Here is a 19,768-nt window from a genome sequence, read left to right as displayed (position 1 = left end):
ATGTCATGAAAAAGCGAGATAAGTTTGGTCCGAGGGTTCTGCTAGAAACTATTTTGAACACCACTTTGACCACAACAAACTGGCTTTAGAGATGAATGCGTCTATTCCAACGAGAGACCTTTGCTATGTTTATGAATTCCGTTTCAACGTCGTTGAAGCTTCTTTCGCTTGATTTAGTTGCAAATTGAATTCAATTTATGATTCAGTTTTAAATTTAAATACTTTTGATCTAATTTGTAGTTGAAAAAAAGGCATTTCAGAATCCCAGACAAGGCTGCACTTCACAGCGCTTTTTATTACAATTCTCGACACTCCAGCACAAAATAGAACAAATTCTTCTAAGGAACTGACCGCATACGACCAAGTGATTTGCAAAAGTACGACAATAAGAATAAATTAACAGCTCGAACCATAAATCCACGACGTGAAAGCGGATGGCGTCAATTATCACCGTGCACCATTTCCACGGTGCGAGAATGAACACACTGACAGTATACAGGGAAAGAACAGTTGAGAACCTCAATCGTCGTTGAAAACTGATCCAGATTTCAGTGATTTAATACGGGAATAATATTCTGGTATTTTAAAGCATTATTGATAAAACTCCATAAAAAGTTCGAAACCAAAAGTTTTTAATTACGACTTAACAGGTATGTAAGATTTTTGTTTAAAATTGTCAGGATTTTTGACAAAGAATATTGGCAGGATTGTTGCATGAACAAAAAATATAGACGATAGAAAAAGTGATGCCAATAATGCGTCTTTTATAAACACAGTGGATAAATTCTTAACGATAATAATACGAAAACATGACAGTATAATATCGACATCACACTTCAAGGTTTTCGTATCAATTCAAAGCGATGAAATTTGGATATCAAATTATATGAATAAAAAATGGCAACACTTTTGATCGAGGAAAAAATCCTAAATCTCAGAGGGTCCTAAGTTTGCACAAATATCATGAGACGCTTTTCTGTACGCAAGATCCAGGTCTATGTTTAACTGATTCATCATTTCCGAAAGCTGTGACGTGTCATTAACCGAGTGAGGCCGTTTCGTGTGGTTTTGAGGAGTAGTTCGATTCTGGCCGCTTTGTGTGCGTCGTTTATTAGGGGCAAGTATACGCTGCAAATCTCGAACTAGCTTTTCGCTATTTGGTGTCAAAGACCCTGTTGGTTGTTCCTCAACAGAGCTAGGGTCCAGTGGAGGCAGTGTGTCCGGTATGAGGGAAATTGAAAAAGGACGTTGTTGGTGTTGAACACTGTTTGAGATAGTGATTGATTGGGCAACACTGCTCCGGTGCGTTGTAGAATTTTCGAACGCACACAAGTCAAAAGAGTCGGAAGACAGGATACTGGAATCGCTGTAAGTGCTGGTGGGGCGAGTTCGACTTCCAACGCTCGATCCATCATCACTGCTAATGCTGACCAGCCTCTCATCCGCAGGAGGAGCCATTGGAACCATGTAAGGATCTTTGGAGGTTCCGACAGGAAGTGAAGCTGCTTGGGACACAGATGGATGTTGCTTAGTGGGCAAACGGGATAATCTTCCAGTTGCGAGGGAGGATTTTATTAGAGGTACGGAGCTGTGGATGTTGGGATGAAGAGTCGGATCAGAGGAGTTCACTTTTTCGTTTATGGCAGGGATGCGCTCAGGAGAAGAATAATATCCGCTCTCGCGATCTCGTCGCGGACGCAACACTCTTCGTTTCCCGGATGCACTCTTCGGCTTCGCCTTCAACTTTAGACTGTCCTTGGCGTTGAGACCACACACAGCAGCTAATTGTCCTTCAAATGTTTTATCAATGTCAGGTCTCTTACGTTGTGGTTCCTTAACCGGGGCCGGGTTGTTCTTTAATATTCCTTTTGGTTGATTGATCAAAGAAATTTCTTCTTTATCTTCAGCTTTTAACGTTGCATCTAAGTCGAGTTCAACGTGTCTATTGATGTCCACACCGTGTCCAAGATGAAAGGAATCATTGGTTGTATCTTGAGTGACGGTCGGGGTAAGTTGTGTGAGATCAGTAACCCCTTTCACCCACTTATGGGACGCGATGTCATCTATTGTCGCTCTACTCTTGGGGTCGACCTTAAGCATCCAGGAAATCAAATCGTGCGCATCTGAAAAGCAAACAACCGGAGATAAGCTTGATGCCACGACCGACGCTAGGTCAATTTGCATTCACTCAAAAGAGGCGATAAAATAATTTCGCTTCAACTTAAACCACGTTTGATAAACGTTGAATGACATTTAAGAAAGTGCATTTTTAGGCTTGACGATTGACATGCACGCATTTTCAAAACTACCAGTTTTAGGAAGAAAAACTTAAAACTTACCAGATGGTTTTGGTGGCTTGCTGATCGCTCCACTTGTGATTTGCTTGGTTAGTATTTGATAGTTTCTCCCATCAAAAGGCATGGTGCCGTACACCAGTGCGAAAAGCAGCACTCCCAGCGACCAGCTGTCTACCTGGAAAGAAACATATTTTTGAATGCTCAAAATCGACGCTTATCGTCGTTGTATTGGTATGTTGAAGAAAGTTTGTGTTGTTTTCTGTTAATATTGATTTTGCTTAACCTTGAATGCAAGCAAAGAAAATCAAAATCGGTTTTTATAAGTCTTGTTTTTTATAAGTTAGATCTCAATTAGGGTGAAACTGAAACACTTGTTTCGAATTTATACCGAGTAGGCTACGTGCTGAACAGTGAACACGTGTACAAACATTAATGTTCAATTAATGGGCAAGGTGCTTCAAAAACAAACATATATTATAACACAGCAACCGTGAATTTGATTACAAATAAACACAAACTGTTTGTTACCAAGGGCTTGGCGTTAAAGTAACGAACTGGAAGCAGACAAAGAAGTATATTTGACGTCAAATCTAATTTAGTATCGACAAGAGCCATTGTGATGTCATGAGGAATTTCAAGGGCACCGTAGGTACTTGTGTTTGGTTTGTAGCTAGCGAAAATAAAACATGTTGATCTGCCTAGTTCGGTTATAGACACGAAAAGTAAATAAAAACGTTGATAAGTGTATGTGGTTTGGTTACAGTTAGTTCCTGTTTGGCTCAACTAACGTTAAGTGATAAAAATGCGACTTTTTTCGCTTTTTGGCGATGAAAAAGCACACCTGGCGAAAAAAGGGACTTTTCGCAGTTCCGCCTACCACTTGGTAAATCATTAACTGAAGTGAACAAGTTTTTGCACACAAAGAACATAACCTTTCAAGAAAAAGTACTTTTAAGAAAAACGGTTATAACGCTTGGCAGTTCGAATAAAGGAAATAGAGCCTACAATATGCAAACTAAACTGCAAATGAATAAAAAAAATTATAGTAACCTCTCAAGTACAGTGTAGCTCCACACAAAGTCAAAATTACATGATTTTTGACTCTTTTTTTATTTCTGTAAAGATAATGTCTAAAAAGACATTGCTAAAAGCGAACTACGGACAGTGGCCAATGTTTCGACCATCAGCGTAGTAAAATGTAAGTAGAAAGTTGTATTGAAGTTTTGAGATGGTGATTTTCAAAAATAATTTTAATAAACCAATGAGTATTGATTTAGTTTTTAATTTCAGACTTCAGCGAAACGTAATTTTACCGTCCATTAGAAAGTGCGATTTTTTGAGAAAAGTTGTGCTAAGAAACGATTTGAATTTGTAAAAAATAAAAGTTGAGAAAAAGACAGAAATTTGACACTAAGCTAAGACATAACAATCATCTGAGATAGATCCAAAATGCAAGAAATTGGATACTAGCGGGAACCCTTCATTTTCTTTAAATTGCAAATGTTTAAAAAACAATTGATACGTTTTTGATACTAACTTTAATTTTGATAGTTTTGATACATTTGCTGGACCATATTTATTTAATTTTTTTCGCTATTCCACTATTCTTTTCATTCATTGCTTTAGGATAATCGCAACGATCAAACTGATTATAAACACGACGACCTAAACACGAAAAATGCAACACAGAGGATTTTATCGGTCTATTTCCTTTGTTCTGAAATCTATTTGCATTCTTGCTAGAAAAAAAAAGACAAAGAAAATTTTAAACGTCAATTTTCGCAACGTCATGCTAAAATTTTACTTTTAATTGCGTGGAAACCATTAGCAGCTGCAGCTTCGTTTTATGACTTGACCATTTCTGAACCAAGTCATAAGAAGAATCAAAATGTCAAGCCGGCAATCACAATGTGGTTTTGATCTTTGAAGCAATTCAGCTGTCTCCAATGCGCCAAAAGTTGATATGTGACAGCAAAGCTGTTTGAAAGTGGACAAACATCTCTTTTAAATTTACGGCGAGAATGTTTAACCAACTAAAATATATCAATCAAAAAGACATTCGCAAATACAACCTCGCTTTAATCAATTTTTATTCCATTTCAGTACCACAGATACTTTTGTCACTCGCGTGTTTGAAGGCATTGGCATTGTTGAAATATATTTTAAAGCCAAAAACAAGATTTTTGATCCATCTGTTGCTGGTGTCAAAACAAGATCAATCATCGGTTTTTCAGACCAAAATTTTTGTTTCAAATAGCTGTGCTGTTGCATCAAACAGACCAGTAAGCCGCTATTGTACAAAAGCAGAATTTAATTTCATTTTACGATGGATTGTGGTTCAAGGACGTGATTTTGCAGGGCTGCAGGCCCAGGTAATCTCTAGATTATAAAGGATAAAAAATTCTAGAAAAACATAATCACAACTCTAACAATAAACTAGAGTTTCGCACAAAAGATGGCTCGCCATTAATTAAAAGCATCGCTTTTATTAAATACGTTACTTAGAAAAACAGAATTATTGGTAGCCTATTAAAGTAAACTAAAATTTCACCTCCGGCCCTTTATATTTGACGCCACAGACTATCTCAGGCGATGCATAGAGAGGACTTCCACAAAACGTATCTAGCAGGCTGTCAGACTTGAAGAAATTCGCAAGGCCAAAATCAGCAATCTGAAAATAAATTTAAAAATTACCCTTAAGAAACCACGTGATTGGATCAGCTGATCTTGTAACGATGACGTACAAAGTATTAATAGGCGCCAAGTTTTACGGTTTCGGTAATACACTTTCGTGCACGATTTTCTGCCAAACTTTTGAAAGAACTTCATCAACCGTGGTCGACACAGTGTAAACAACAGAAAATCTAATAACTATTGAAACATTCAACACTAAAAGGATTCGAAAACTAATCCTATATTCATGGCCATTAATCATCTTATCAGAGTTGCTTATACCGAGAGAACATGGTTAAAAAATTTATAATAGTTACCTTGATACAGTTATCTTTGTCTAATAATATGTTTTCTAACTTCAAGTCACGGTGCACTATTCCTCGCTGTAAAAGAAAAATGAAATGTCAATTTATTGCCAGCTACAGAAAGTGTTGCGCAAAACGCAGCAAACAAGTTCTGTATTACATTGATTTATTGGCTGCAGCGTTGATTCGTAAATGTCAGCAGTCATAAAAGTATTTCAGTTCCTGCATTCAAGCTTCTCTGGCAATAACCGTTAATGCAAATGAAGTATCTTCCTTGAAACGTTTTTTGCTATTGCAACATTGCTCGCAATCACTTCATTGGGGGGTACATTTACGAAAGGGAACTCCCCTTTTAGAAAGCAAATTACTAAAGCAGAAAAACATGTTTTGAGCTAACTTCCAACACTTATACAAAATTTAACTGATAAACATTGTGATTACGTATGTAGTTCACAATGTGCTTATGCGAACAATAACCACTCAAGCGCACCGTTCTAAAATTGCAAAGCTAAGTAACAGCAAAACCAGCATGTGACCCCTTAAAAAGTTGGAGACTGCATACTTTAACTTATGCAAAAAAAATATTGTCAAAAGTGGTGTGAGGTGAAATACAATTGCTTGGGTGTACAAAAGCAAACTTGGTGTCTTTGGTTGTAAGAATCACACAAGGAGGCAGCTTTAGACATGCGAAAAGTTAAATACAAATTACAGTATAAATCTTTGCAATTAAACCGTAAATCGTTGATTAATGATATTTTGAATATCACCAATCACTATATGGCAAGAATAGTTTGTACAATATACAACATAATTTATTTTCTGCAATTGCAAATCTTAGAAGAGTGGTGGACTGGTGGTTGAATAAATTATTTAGCAAAAATCGCTGTAGATGTAATTATTGCAATAACGTAATGTTTGCTCGAAAAATATAGCCTCATGTTTGCTCGATATAAAACACTCATAATACGATTACTGCGACAGTACCAACCTGATGGCAGTAACGGACGGCAGAAATAATTTGACGGAAAAAAGATTTGGCATCTTCTTGAGAAATCAAATGTTTGTCAGCGAGGTGGTCGTACAATTCACCACCGGGTGCGTATTCCATCACTATGACGATCTTATCTTGATTTTCAAACACTGAAAAGTGGTTTTGCGTGATTCAATGACAATCTAAAGGTAGTCGTAACAAAAGCAGCAATGTTTGTGAACGAAGAGCCACACGAAAAAGCATTGAATTTTACGGCTGTTTTGCGCTTGCGGTCACCAAGAGTTTTGGCTTGCTGCAAATCAACCAACATATGGTTTTGAGGTGCCACGTGCCATTGAGACTGAAGAAACACTCAGGTACTTCAGTAACTCGTGGAAACGTTGCTACAACGGTACATTACGTTTCTTTTATGTTAAATCATAAAACTAAGTTTTACTCAATAGAAAAATTATAATTTTTATACTGCTAGAAACACTGTCGCCATTTACAAAAACGAACTCTACCAGGTGTTGGGGATGAAGACCAGGCTACTTTGAAGCAAAATGGAGAGAGAGAAAGAACTCTACCAAGTGTAAGAAAGTTTAGATTCTAGAATTATATCTACCTTCGTATATTTGTATGATGTGTGGATGTCGTATTGAAGACATGATCTCCATTTCTCTTCGTATGTGCTTCATGTCAGTGGTGTCCTTTATCTTGTCCTTTTTTATCGCTTTGACCGCAACCTGGAGGACAAGAAGATTTTAGAAATCGCTACTCAAATGAACGCACAATTTGATTTGTTTCATCAAAATGATTAAGCTTTCAAAATGTAACCAGTAATGTGTTCTTTGAGCCCTAGGACTGCATTACAGATTTTCAAGTGTTGCAGTAAAAACGGGACAATTCATACAGAAATTCAATTCAAGGGGATAGTTTATAACAGAAGTTAATCCGGCAAAATCGCAAGCGCTGGCATCTATCGATTTATCTAATTGAAAAGCGTTTTTTAGGTGGAAATTGTTGCGGCATAGCTTTGGCATGGACTCAACTGCATCGAATGATTTCTTGATGAATCACTTGCTTCGTAGCTTTGAACACTTCCTCAAAGTGTCTTTTGATAAAAATACGATACAGTTCAAAGAGCAAAATCAACAGCTTCAGGTTGGAACAAATTCAAACATCAATGCAAGGGAAAAACAGATCACATGACAAGTGATCATGTTCGTGATTGGCTAGATTGTTTCCGGCACAATAATTTTATCGCCAAAAATAATTTCCAATAGATTGTAATCTAGGCAAAGCCACATTCATCAAACGTCGTGTTATGGAAAAAACAAACCACACTTTTTCTTCTTTAAATCAGACAAAGTATTATATAAATACAACAATGAATCTACCACATTGGCACTTGGCAGTGAGACTAACTTTCTTGTCACTTGCTGATGAAACAGCTGGTGCTGTAGTTCAGCTTTAAAATCGAATTTGCAGTTTTCATTTATTTGATGTTAGATGTGAGAAAAAGTAACGTTAGTTGACCAGACACTGGCCAACACAGCTACAACAACAAAGGATTGCTACTTCTATTTCAAGTAACCTACCCACCCACACACAGACATCTTTTGTCAGCCTTGGTACCCAAAATAAAGGATCTGACAGCAGTTAAACTTCGCTTAATTTCTGCTACAGTGTTGTTTTCATGGAAAAACGCATTTGTTACAATTACAAGATATACAATGTTTTCACGATTCAATTAGCTCCAGCAAAACCTGAAAATCTATCCATATTTATATCCGCTAGTAAATTTGTTGATTTTGTCTGTATTTTTAGGCATAGACTTTCTCACGTGAAAACGCTTGCCAGTTTCTAAAAGGTGTTACATGGCTAAATTAAATGAATTGTAATTGATTGCAACATAAACAGAAAGAGGAAAAGCATCAAAACGGACAAGAAAAATGTCTGCTTTGCAAATTCAATGTCTGGTGAACGTAGAAACAACATAATGATATGTCATAATTAATATAATTCAATAAGAATGCACAATTAACAAAATGAACACTTGATGCACAGGACCAGCCGAGGGCAGCCTAGTCAAGTCACAACCGGCTTGAAAACAGGAAGTAAAAATTACGCCATTATAGAACATCAACATATGGAATATGACACCAAGGAAGTGTGGTTTCAACCCAGTCAACACCACAACCAAACTTGACGCTTTTAATCGCAAGAAAAGATATTGTAAATATTAAAAAGTTTTTTGTAGAAGATAGACTGAAACTCCATGGGGTATGAAAAATGGCAGTTGGCAACACAAAAGCTTTAACCGCATACATTATGACGTCTTCAACTTCACAGCAATTTCGCTACGTTGACTACCAAGCCAACCCTATCGTTGAAGGTCATGAAAGTGCTGTTTTTCTTTCACACTGGTACGTTTGCTGGCCTAGCGCTGTGTACTCACAACCAGGTCAAGATGGTTAGATTAGTATTTTTCCACTTACGTTGTTTTCCGAAAACATACGGTAAACAAGCAGTCAACTATGAATCGTGTGTTGACAGCAGAAATCGGTTAGATTTTAAACAAACCCAGCCGACCTGCAAGGAAATAAGCAGCATAATAACGCTTTGACAGGTCATGGTAATAACACACGCGATCAACTATTTGTCCAGTTGAAATACAAAACAGATATTTAACTTATGATTAAATCGCGTAAGTCACTGGTTAGCCTGATTGTATCGGGCATCAGAACAAATAGTCGACAGCGCTGAAGAAGTGGGCTGGGTTAAGCCAAACGGCTAAATCGCTCATAATCCACCAGTAAAAACTATTTTTACATTGATTAAACGTCTGCAGACGTAGAAACACAACAAAAATGGACTGATTAGCTTTCTGGAAAAAACAAACACACAAGTTAATAAGGACATTATAGAAGGCTTAAGCAAGATGAACGCTGACAATGATCTATTTGGTCGTGTACTTAAAAAGCAGTGAGTCTTAAAAATAGTGTTTATTGTTAAAATCTATCTGTGTTGAATTAGTGATATTCGCAAAAAAAAAAAACAGCAAAGATAATTAAATTTGAACTTCTTTTCGTTGGAAATTCTACGTGGGACGCATTTCTTGCGATGACAAATATGTTGTTGTTGCTGCAAGAACAATCCCTTTACTAATTAACCGTTATACTTCGAATGATATATTTGTGAAGCCCTGGCATTTTTCGTTAGATGTATGAGTTGGTATGCGACCTTATTAGGAAGGCCTGAATAGAGATTTGAATAAATAAGTTCGAGGTAAAATTCCAACTAAGATGATAAACATATTAAACGTAACAATGGAAACATTCCAAAGAATAGTTTACGTGAAGTGACTTTGCATTTTTCGAATCTAACATGTGCATTGTGTAGTGATTCAACCACTCCACATGTAATCGGTCCAGTTTTAACATATAAAATAATAAAACGGAGAGATTTTGGTGAAATGGCACCAAAATCGTGCAAAATTATACAAAACTTTTGGTTCTATTATACTTTCGGTTATGTTCTAATATGACTAGTTGTGGGCACAACATGTGTTTGTGTGCGCATACTAGTCACATCAGAACATAAACTAAGACTAGTTGCGGCCGCAACCAACTAGTTGAGATTTTAGTAAAACATTACATTACCCCACGCTTTATAGACAGGTATAACTTGTTTTTTTTTATAGGTCTGTCATGGTGACTTGTTTAGCTTTCGTGTTTGCTTTTGCGTATCAGCTCAGGACTACGAGTAACACAAGTGTGGTTCTAAGAAACCACTTAGAACAAAAATAAACAATGATGAAAACAAATCACTATCAATGCAACTTTAACGTTTGAAAACACAATTGAGCGTGGTGATTTTATACCCACATAGCATATCAAGTGAAATAATAAATAGAAAATGTAAGTTTTCAGATTGTTTTGTTAAACAAATGCAGGCGCTACAAATGTGATAGCCTGTATTCCGTGTCAAATGCGCCAAGATGACTTCCAAATCTTGGTTTCACTCAGCCTCGGCATTATGTTGATTGATGGCACGCTAGAGATGTAAACAAAATAATGCACGTTAGAGCGTGCGCAATCACTCTGCAAAAACAAAGCAACATGCGTAGCTCCGATAAAATTAAGCTTCGGCTGCGGGTAAACAAACACGCAGAAAGATCAGACTGCTCAGTAGTCGCTGGGGATTGGGCGCAGTTCGTTATTCTGGCATCTGGGTTTCGTCATAGACCTTAATTGCCTTCTTGTAGCCAACCGTTTAAACAAAAACAAATTCAAAGTAGACATCGGAATACAAAACTTTCAACTAAGGAAAACAAGTGTGCATGTGGATCGAAGGTACATTGACTTTCCCAAGTTCAAACTGTGGTTTCACTGAAGAGGTTTTCTGCATTCAATTGTCTTTTAATTTCACAAAAGCAGTCTGGGTATTGATCTCAGTTTTGTTTTTAATTTGCGTTACACAAACCCATTGGAGATCAACATTCCAGGACTATGGATTTTCTCTCAAGAAAATTTGTATTGTTTGGATTATAGCGGAAAGAAACAAAGCGATTTCGTGGACAAAGCCTAGACGACCTGCTTGCTCGAAGAGACGCCAATGTTTATCGACAAAATCCACTTGAGAGGTCGTGGAGTCAATAGCCTACCTCGTTGTAATGTTAAATATTAATCAAAGGCTACATTTTCTTGATTAAAACGCGAAATAACGGTACGAGCGATTACTTCAACAACTATTGAATGCTTGAAATGACATAAAACCAAAATGTAACATTCCATACTATATTTATAAGCAAAATGTATATCTACTATCTAATATAAATATCTACAAATACTTTATGAAAATCGCTGGAAACTAGGTCTATGAAATATTACAAGAAAAAACATACTGAAATAAGGCCTTCAGTTCAAAACAAAATACCAAACAATTCCATATTCAACAAACTACACTACTCTTCAAACCATAATATTGATTTGGAAAGTTGTCACTGTCATATAGTTTGGTTTATAATTTATAAATATAGTTTTGATGGCATTATAATCTCGTTATGTATGTGTTAATGCAGAGATGAAGTTATCAATCTAAGCTATCTAATTCTAGAATATAACCGCGTACGGCAGTCGAACTGCAAAGTGTAATCTTTTATAGTGTACAGGAAAATATGTGACATTGAACAGAAAGTGTCGAATTGATTTCTTACCTCAGCGAAAAGCAGCAATCCGAAAAAAGGACAAAAGCAAATGATACCCGCGGGTCATATAGGTATTGCCATAAATAATACTGAGCAAGCAAAGCGTGGTACCGGCATGTAATTTTAATATCAGGAGCATTTTGATTGTTTTATGACTCTTGAAGTGAAGTGGAATTGATCTTACACAAGCAAACAAATTAATTTCGGATGATGAGAGAAGCAAAATGACATTGAGAGGCATAAACTTAAATTTCAGAAACACAGTTTTTGATGTCATCATTTTCCAAAAAACAATTAAAGCAATTATTGCACTTTAAACCGATTTTTTTCTGGTAAAAACACTGCTGTTGTTCATTTGATTCAGTTCTCCGCATGTTTTAACCATACTCATTAAAAATCAGTTGCCTTAGAGTTGCCAAAACGCCTTCTAAAGTCTGCAGCTAGCAAACACCATAATTCAGTGCACCACAACTAAAACTTTTCAATGGTGCCACGTCCTTTGACGTTTATCCGATGTAGTTCTTTTATTTTTACGTATAGCCATAAGTTACCAATGGACAATGCCAAATTAAAACAATAAAGAAGTAGGCGGGTGTTTTGCTGCTTCCGAAATAAACTCCCGTCTGACGTGGCAAGGGCAGGTTTATAACATCATTATCTTTTTTAATAACTGCACTTTACTGACCAGATTGCACAACGACAACACCACCGGCAAATCACATAGATAGGCAACCTACCTCTAATACACAGACTACATGTGGTCGGCTACAACTGTAATTAAATTAAACCGATTGTTCTTTGTGCGATTCGAAGAAGAATATTGGTATAGTAAAGCCTACTGAGTCTTGCCGGCCAAAATTACAAAGGTAGCAATCATTTGTTAGGACTTTCACTAATTTCAATCACAAATGTTAAGGCGCTTTTGCTTTAATCATTGTGGTAGTCAGTTTGTGTACAGAATATCATACTTATATATAGTAGACAGAAGGCATGAGCGTAAAAGTATAGCCTTCAATTGCAAATTACAAATTTTGAACGGAAAATCAAAAGAACGAAAAAAGCCAATTTGAGAAATGCTCGTTTCTAGCATTAGTTGCAACGTTCATCTGATGAAAGTGAAAGCAACGACAAACAGGTTGATTTATTTATTGGTATTGTATTATTTGTATTGTTATTGTAATGGTATGGTATTGCTATTTATTATTTTATTGTATTGATTTATTAGGTTCATTTATTATTGCTAACAATTGATAGAGTTTTTTATTGCAGGAAAAGGATATGTAATGTTCAGAGATCAATCAGACAACAAATACATTGCATTGCATTATTTATAAACCTTTGGTTGCAGGATTGTGCAGATCAAATGCACCACTGGGAAACATGAAAAATATTTTAAAAGAAGAATTACAATAGTACAATATTCTTATCTTAATGAATTTAGGCCCAAATAAAAAGCTTGAAAAGACATTTCGCAGCCAAAATTTTGCCAATAACTATTTTTATCTGACCCAACATTTTGGATTGCAAGACATACGCAAACAAAACTATCTATAACCAACAAACGTCTTATACACATTGCGTAAAGGCCAGCTACAATAAAAACTTGTCAAATCCTTTGTCACAAGTTCTCAATATCCCCCAAACAGTAAAACTGTTACTTTCATAAAGCTAAACGTGTTAAATAAAAAGACGTGAATGAGAGACATAAATACCCAGACAGCAAACTCTGTCATTTTTACATTAATTTAACGTCTGCAGACTAAAATGACGGATTTTGGTTTCTGGGTAGCAATCTTGCTCGGAAGTTATTCAGGGTGTTTACGTGGTGATACATTTTCGTAACAAACTGCAATGTCATCCTCACACATACCTACTGATGCAAGAACTATCATGCAAGAAAATGTCACCACAGCAACGTGTGGACTGACAGCAAACACACAGAAGATATTGTCAAAGCGCCTAAACGTCATAACGCTGTGGTTTGACGCTAAGTTTTTTTCTCAGTGACAAGCTATAACCCTAACAGCAAATCAGTAGTTTCTACAACGTCTGCACACGTCGAATTACTGTAAGCAGCGGCTAATTCAATGGTTTGGTTCCAATCCATTTCGAGACTTTCATTGTTCTTGTTATTCACCAAAAGCAAGACATTTGGCAAACAAGAAAAAAGCCAGGTCATTCTACCATTGGCGCAAGACCTTCACAATATTTTCTGTGACACATCAAAAGGTGACACGAAAGCACAGGTTTCTTATTTCACTTAACTTGCCTTCAAGTAATGGTGCTTTCTTATGTTTAATCTACTTTCATGGTTTTAGAATCAAATTTCTGAAATTCGATAGAAGCAAGGATAAAAGTTAGCTTAGAAATGGCAAAAATCGTTTTCAAGCAATTACAGTATTTAAGTTTGACTAGAACTTTTGCCAAACGACATTTTAAAAGGTATTGTCAACAAGTTTAACAGCTTTCTGTTTACCAAAAACCTTTTATTTTCGGCGCCTGTGTCAATCATAACCAGAAAATAGGCGATGTTTTTATGCCTTAGGAACTTGAACGTCTAGTTCTAGAAGAGTGTATTTGGCCAACAGCCACTGTAACTAAACGTTCAAAACAATAACAGACGTCATACACTCTTGACATTCCTAACACCATCGCTTGGTTAAAATAAGGACATTTGCCTCACTTGTTGATGCAAATGATGGTGTTGTGGCGCAACCTATATGGATACAATCCAAAATAACAATGGCAATGACCATTGCTGTTGCAAACTCTATCAAAAAGGACAATGTTTACTTTTACTAAACCATTTGACACGCCTGTTAAGGCAAAAGCGTTAAAACTACTTTTGTGAAAATGCAAAACAAAATGTCATATTAAGACGCAAAAATTAATCACATGTCGCAATGATCATAAGAAACTGAAATACCAAACGACGTAATGAATGCATCGGAAAAATGACAAGGGGGCTACTGTTATTTTTATTATGAAAATACGTCACTATTGCAACACCGCCGCTTATTTGGAACATGAATTGACGTCATAGCTCACACGGCGTGAAATAACGTGGCGTTACAACATCATATGCGGAGCCAAGAAAAACAAAAATATTTGATCAGTTTAACATCATGATGTTTAAGTTGTCTTAATTTAACGTAAAAGTACCTTGGTTTTGTTTTAGACAGCGTCTTCTCAGGGTTGGTGCCGTCTGCATGCCAGCACAAAAAGAACAGCTTATGGAAAGTTGTAGCAGACGATAAGAACCCATATTTGGTAGCAACATAAATGCTAGTTGCCAAGAAAGATGGATAACATTTAAAACCACAAAAACAATTTTGGGAGAACGACACTTAGAAACACAGCGCTTCGTCCACTTGATTTCAAGACAAAAATGATGAACGAGAGAAAAAAAACACTTTTAGATTAGAATTAGATCAAAAGATTCTTTAACCACAAGTAAAAGAAAACCATTGGAAAAACTAACATGAAAAGCCTTATCTAGCAGTATGACGACTGCTGCATAACAATAAGTGGTCCAAATCTAAACAAGTAAATGCCGGAAGTAGGGTGTACCTCGAACGCATTTCCGAATGGCTCGGTTTTTTCCAATCTCATTGCTCAGGCAAGACAGAGATATACCAAGCCAGCAATTGTTTACCAACAAACAAAAATTTTGAAAAGTGACAAATATTTGCCATTCAACACTGAAGAATGGAATTCATAGAAACAAAATTCGGGTTACTGTTATTGATTTTCATGACACAATGACTCACTTTTTACTTTAAGTTAGGAATGTGACAATGCCAAAACAAAGTATGGCACATTTGGTGATGTTAAAACAATGCAAAATAAAGCATCTCAATTAAATTTTTCGCGAGATTTACTGCTTGCAATGCAGATTTAAAACACTCCAAATGATCATACACTACGGTAATTGACAAATTTAAAATATGCAAGGTAAAAAAATAATAAATTCAACTTGTCAGCAAGTCATGGCCAATTCTCCGAATACGACATTGCAATCACTGAATGTGACATTTCATAGTCATGACATTTAAAAATACCGAAAGTTTAATTTGATTGACCGGGCAAGATGAGCATAATATAGAAAATTGGTACCAATCTGGTACCTCAACAACTACAACAAAACACAATTCACCAAAACTACAATTTAGTAGCCTATTCAACGATTAGCTTTCGAACCTTCACTATGAGTTTTGTTCTTTGAAAATACACCAATAACCTAGTCCGAAGTTTAAAATCAAGTCAGAGAAGCAATGATGTAACCACTGGCATCAATAATTAATTACCCTTCCAGTTTAACGCATTGTGTTTGACGTTGAAACTACATATAATTATTTTAATTTGTCTTTTATGGACTGTTCATGTTTGAAAGGAGGTGTGTGCAGCAAAAAGTTCCTCGAGTAAATTTCACAACAAACGAGCGTTTCTTTTTTCTCTTGCTTGCAATGAACATGACTAGAAACTACAATATGAGCCAAGCTCACCTAGACACCTACAAAGAAACACCCAAGTTCACAGTTAGACAAACTCTTGAAAAACTTAACTGATTTCATCTTAAACCCAAAATCTTTTGGGAAATATTATTTTTCCTTGCACAGGGTTTTCATTTGATGAAAAAAAGTTTTAATTGTAGTCCAACAAAAGGTGATTCATTAGTGACTGTTTTCAGGCTATTTTAAGTTATGTACTGTAGAAGAAAACTAATTAAAACTAATTATGTAGAAAAAAACTAATTGTGCTGAGTGGAAACGAAGAGGGGGAATTGTACTATTGTTGTCCATATGAATCAAGATTATGATTTCAATAAGTGGAAAGATATAGAATTGGTGATATTAATAATAATATAAAGATGGTCTATCAATAGAAGAGACAAAAGAATTAATGCCCACTGTGCAACACCTGATTAGTAATGCATGATTTCATCATCAGCAAATTGCAGTCTACAAATAGATGCTAATACCACAGGTGGGTTTTTTCAACAGCTCTACTGCATTTAAATGTATGTACGCATTGAAATGTTATTATACTCCTGTGTGGAACAAGCAACTTGCATGCCAGGAAGCATGCCAATGACAATAAATTTTCTTAACAATGATCAGCGTTTCTAGGCTTACCAGTTTCAGCAAGCACAATCTATTTTACATAATATGATTACATAATAATTCCATCAAAATTATATAACTAAGCTATCATAAATAAAACCACCGCTGTCCAAGCAACCTTAACACATGAAAAAATTAAAAGTTAACCTTCAGAACAATCTGAAATCTCACTGTTTGGTGAAAGAAGGTGTAAACGTTGCTTAAATCCTAGACAATGGTGATTGTATCTACTTGAGTTTGCTCAGCTTTGCTTGCTGCTTGGCATTGAGCATTCATTTCTGTGCAGCAAAGTTATAAATGATTCATTTTTTTATTGCATAAGCTAGATAACATAGTTTATGCATTTATTTTAAACATATCTATAAACCTGAATCAAGTTTCTATTTCAAAATCAATTTGAAGAAAAAAAACCCACTGCAGATGGACTCAGGTGTTACACACACACTGCACACAAGATTGGATTTTCAAGATATAAACTGCGCACTTTAGCATATATCTGCTGATCACAGGAGATTGAAACTAAAGCATACTGTTTAATATTTAACTTAACTTCGTATTATACTTGAAAGTTTCAAGAACAATGTGTTTGTAAGGGAATTTGCATTAAATTGTACTTTGAACATGTACCTCGGGACACTAATAATAAAAATACTTGACACACCCTTAAGCTTGATTGCATTGACAGGTCATAGAAGACTGCCTGGCAAGGTTTTGCATGCAACTACAAAACTTTACATGCCAAGTAAATAGACTTCTTACCGATTTTAAAAGTGGATAGGCCTACTGTTCACAAGTCAACACATACAAATTTTCATCAATTGCAAATATGAAAAATGCAATAAGTGTAACAGAAGGTTAGGATAACAAAGATCTTTTATTATTAATCATTTTAACTTAAGAAATACTTTGTTGATAATGCAATTAAAGGTAGACAATATATCAGTAAAAAAGGTAAAAGTGAGTCCTAACTAAGCTTGATCCAAGCATCGGGGGATAAGCGGATAAAGTTCACATTATACTAAGACTTCAACCACAAACTATATCATCAAAAAGCAAATCACAAAAATAGTCATTTTGTCATTTTCTGCCTTAACTTTATTATAATCTGCATCAACAAAATACCCAGATATGACATCAACAGATGCCTGTTATATTTTCTTCTAACAACTCAGGTGGAGAAGTATCCAGCTTAGCAAACAAAAAAACAATAAGACAGACCAAGAACACGTTTATTTTTGCAGTTGTTGGCAATGTCAAAATAGCTTAGGCTACTCTACTTTTTTTAAAAAGGAAAGATGAATGAAATTTAAAATCTTGTTTTCATTTTCATGAATGACAATTGTCAACTGAGGCGGAATGTCTCACACTCAAATTCAGTTTCTGCTAATATCACAAACAGAATAAATTAATTTTAATTAAATGCTTATTTACCAATTTATTAGTTTCTTTGTGTCTTGCCAACTTCACTTTTCCGTAAGTTCCTTTTCCAAGTGTCTTGATGAACTCGTATCGACTTTTGACATTGTGCCTGTGATGATGCCTTTTGACAGGGGAGGCGTTGGTAGGGTCTTGTACAGAAGGAGGAATCATCTTTTCTATGCTTAGCATTATAATAAGTTATATATTACTGTATCTACAAAAAGAAATCTGTTAAAAATCTGATAAATACGAAAATTTAATTGTAATTACAGCTTCTTCAATTTATCATTTTCTTTAGAAAATATCATGAGCTACATATAGTTGTTTATGTATCAAGTGTCTAACTACATTACCGTAACTTTACTGTAACTATTACCGTAACTTTTACCGTAACTATTACCGTAAGTTTAAAATAATAAAAATTGTTTGGTTTGATGCTTAAACCACAATGTTTTATCTTTATGTTGTAAACCAGATTACTTATTTGTGAGAATCTTTATCCTTGGACGAAGAAACCTTTTTGAGAGCTTAAACCTGGCAATTTCGAATTCTTAGAGACTTTGAACCATAGACACAGGCTAAGTCACTAAGTAATCCATCTAATAAATGCCGCTGAATGGCAAGCAGTCTTAAAAATGCATTAGGCTATTTAAACACACACCTTGAGAGTCGAACTCAAACCACAGCGCTTTGCACTTAGACTACAGTACCTGCTACTCCATGAGTTTGCACTTAAAATCATAAAGAATTGTGATGTTTCATTGATAGACACAAAGTATATTGTATTTAACTAGATTACTGGGCAAGGCAGTAGTTTGCACTTAACAAAATCAAAAACAGTAATTGCAAAAGTAAAGATATGATAATATGAGTAAAAAATACTTTAGGTATGCACCAATGTCATATTAAAGTTCTGGCTAAATAGGCTTCAAGCTTTCTAGTGCACAAACATTCTTATTGCAGTGCTCGCTAGCCTAACCTTTATGAGATTGAAAGACCTTTTAGTGATCACCACTTCTTATTCAACAATCAGCATGCATGAGCGTCACATCTCAAAGTTGACGTGACAACTGAGTTCTATTCGGAAGTCTTTATTACCACCTAACGGCCATTTTAAAAATACTTTCATTCTTTTTTGGGTGCCAAAATTGTGCTTTGGCTCCTCTCCAGTAAAGTAATATGGCACGGTCGCAACACCTCAATAAATTTTTTATAGAAAAAAATAGGCTAGTGATTTTTTTTTTTTAACACTGTTTATGAGTGAAAAAATAAACAAAACAAAAAAACAAGACAAAAAGACAGTTGCCATGTTGATCGACATGAGATTGCCGTTTAGAAATTCATGAGACATCTGTTGGAAAATTGATTTGGTCGCTTCTGGCAACACTGTTTTCAAGAATCGAGTTTGGTCTGGGATCAGTTTTGAGTTTTTGGTTTTATCTTTATTTTCTACCATCATTCAAAGGGATTGTTTATTTCTGACATTGTGGAAATTTAGAAGTTTTATTTGTAGTGCTTGGCAGTTTGAGTAGCAAAAATAAAGAGCCTGCATTGCAAAAACTCACGTTTCGCAATGGTCTTAGCCTACAAACTTATAGATTTACTGGTATTTGTTATTTTACTATTATTGTACTGTAGGCTATGGTGTACATAAGAGAGTCCTATAATTTTTCATTTGTTTAAATTTTTATATTTGCAAGTTATATGATTTGTAGGCCTAGCATTGAATATACAAATGCCCGTACTGCAGTTTTTGAAACGTCTATTGA

At 35.5% G+C, this 19,768-nt stretch overlaps 1 protein-coding gene across 1 annotated transcript; it reads right to left on the bottom strand.

Moving 5' to 3' along the window:
• Positions 1-269: 269 nt before the first annotated feature.
• On the bottom strand, positions 270-18,209 carry LOC145766336 (NUAK family SNF1-like kinase 1). The gene is made up of 7 exons (XM_082578026.1): positions 18,012-18,209; positions 6,871-6,991; positions 6,264-6,415; positions 5,288-5,353; positions 4,849-4,968; positions 2,340-2,472; positions 270-2,123 (listed from the first exon to the last, which is right to left on the bottom strand). The coding sequence occupies exons 1-7, from the start codon at positions 18,186-18,188 to the stop codon at positions 928-930; spliced, it is 1,965 nt and encodes a 654-aa protein (XP_082434152.1). The 5' UTR covers positions 18,189-18,209; the 3' UTR covers positions 270-927.
• Between the last annotated feature and the right edge of the window lie 1,559 nt (positions 18,210-19,768).

The sequence above is a fragment of the Aplidium turbinatum genome, chromosome 3 (genome assembly GCF_918807975.1).
Source record: "Aplidium turbinatum chromosome 3, kaAplTurb1.1, whole genome shotgun sequence".
Classification (NCBI taxonomy): domain Eukaryota; kingdom Metazoa; phylum Chordata; class Ascidiacea; order Aplousobranchia; family Polyclinidae; genus Aplidium; species Aplidium turbinatum.
Note: the sequence above shows the minus strand (reverse complement) of the source record. Positions and strands in the feature narration are given on the sequence as shown.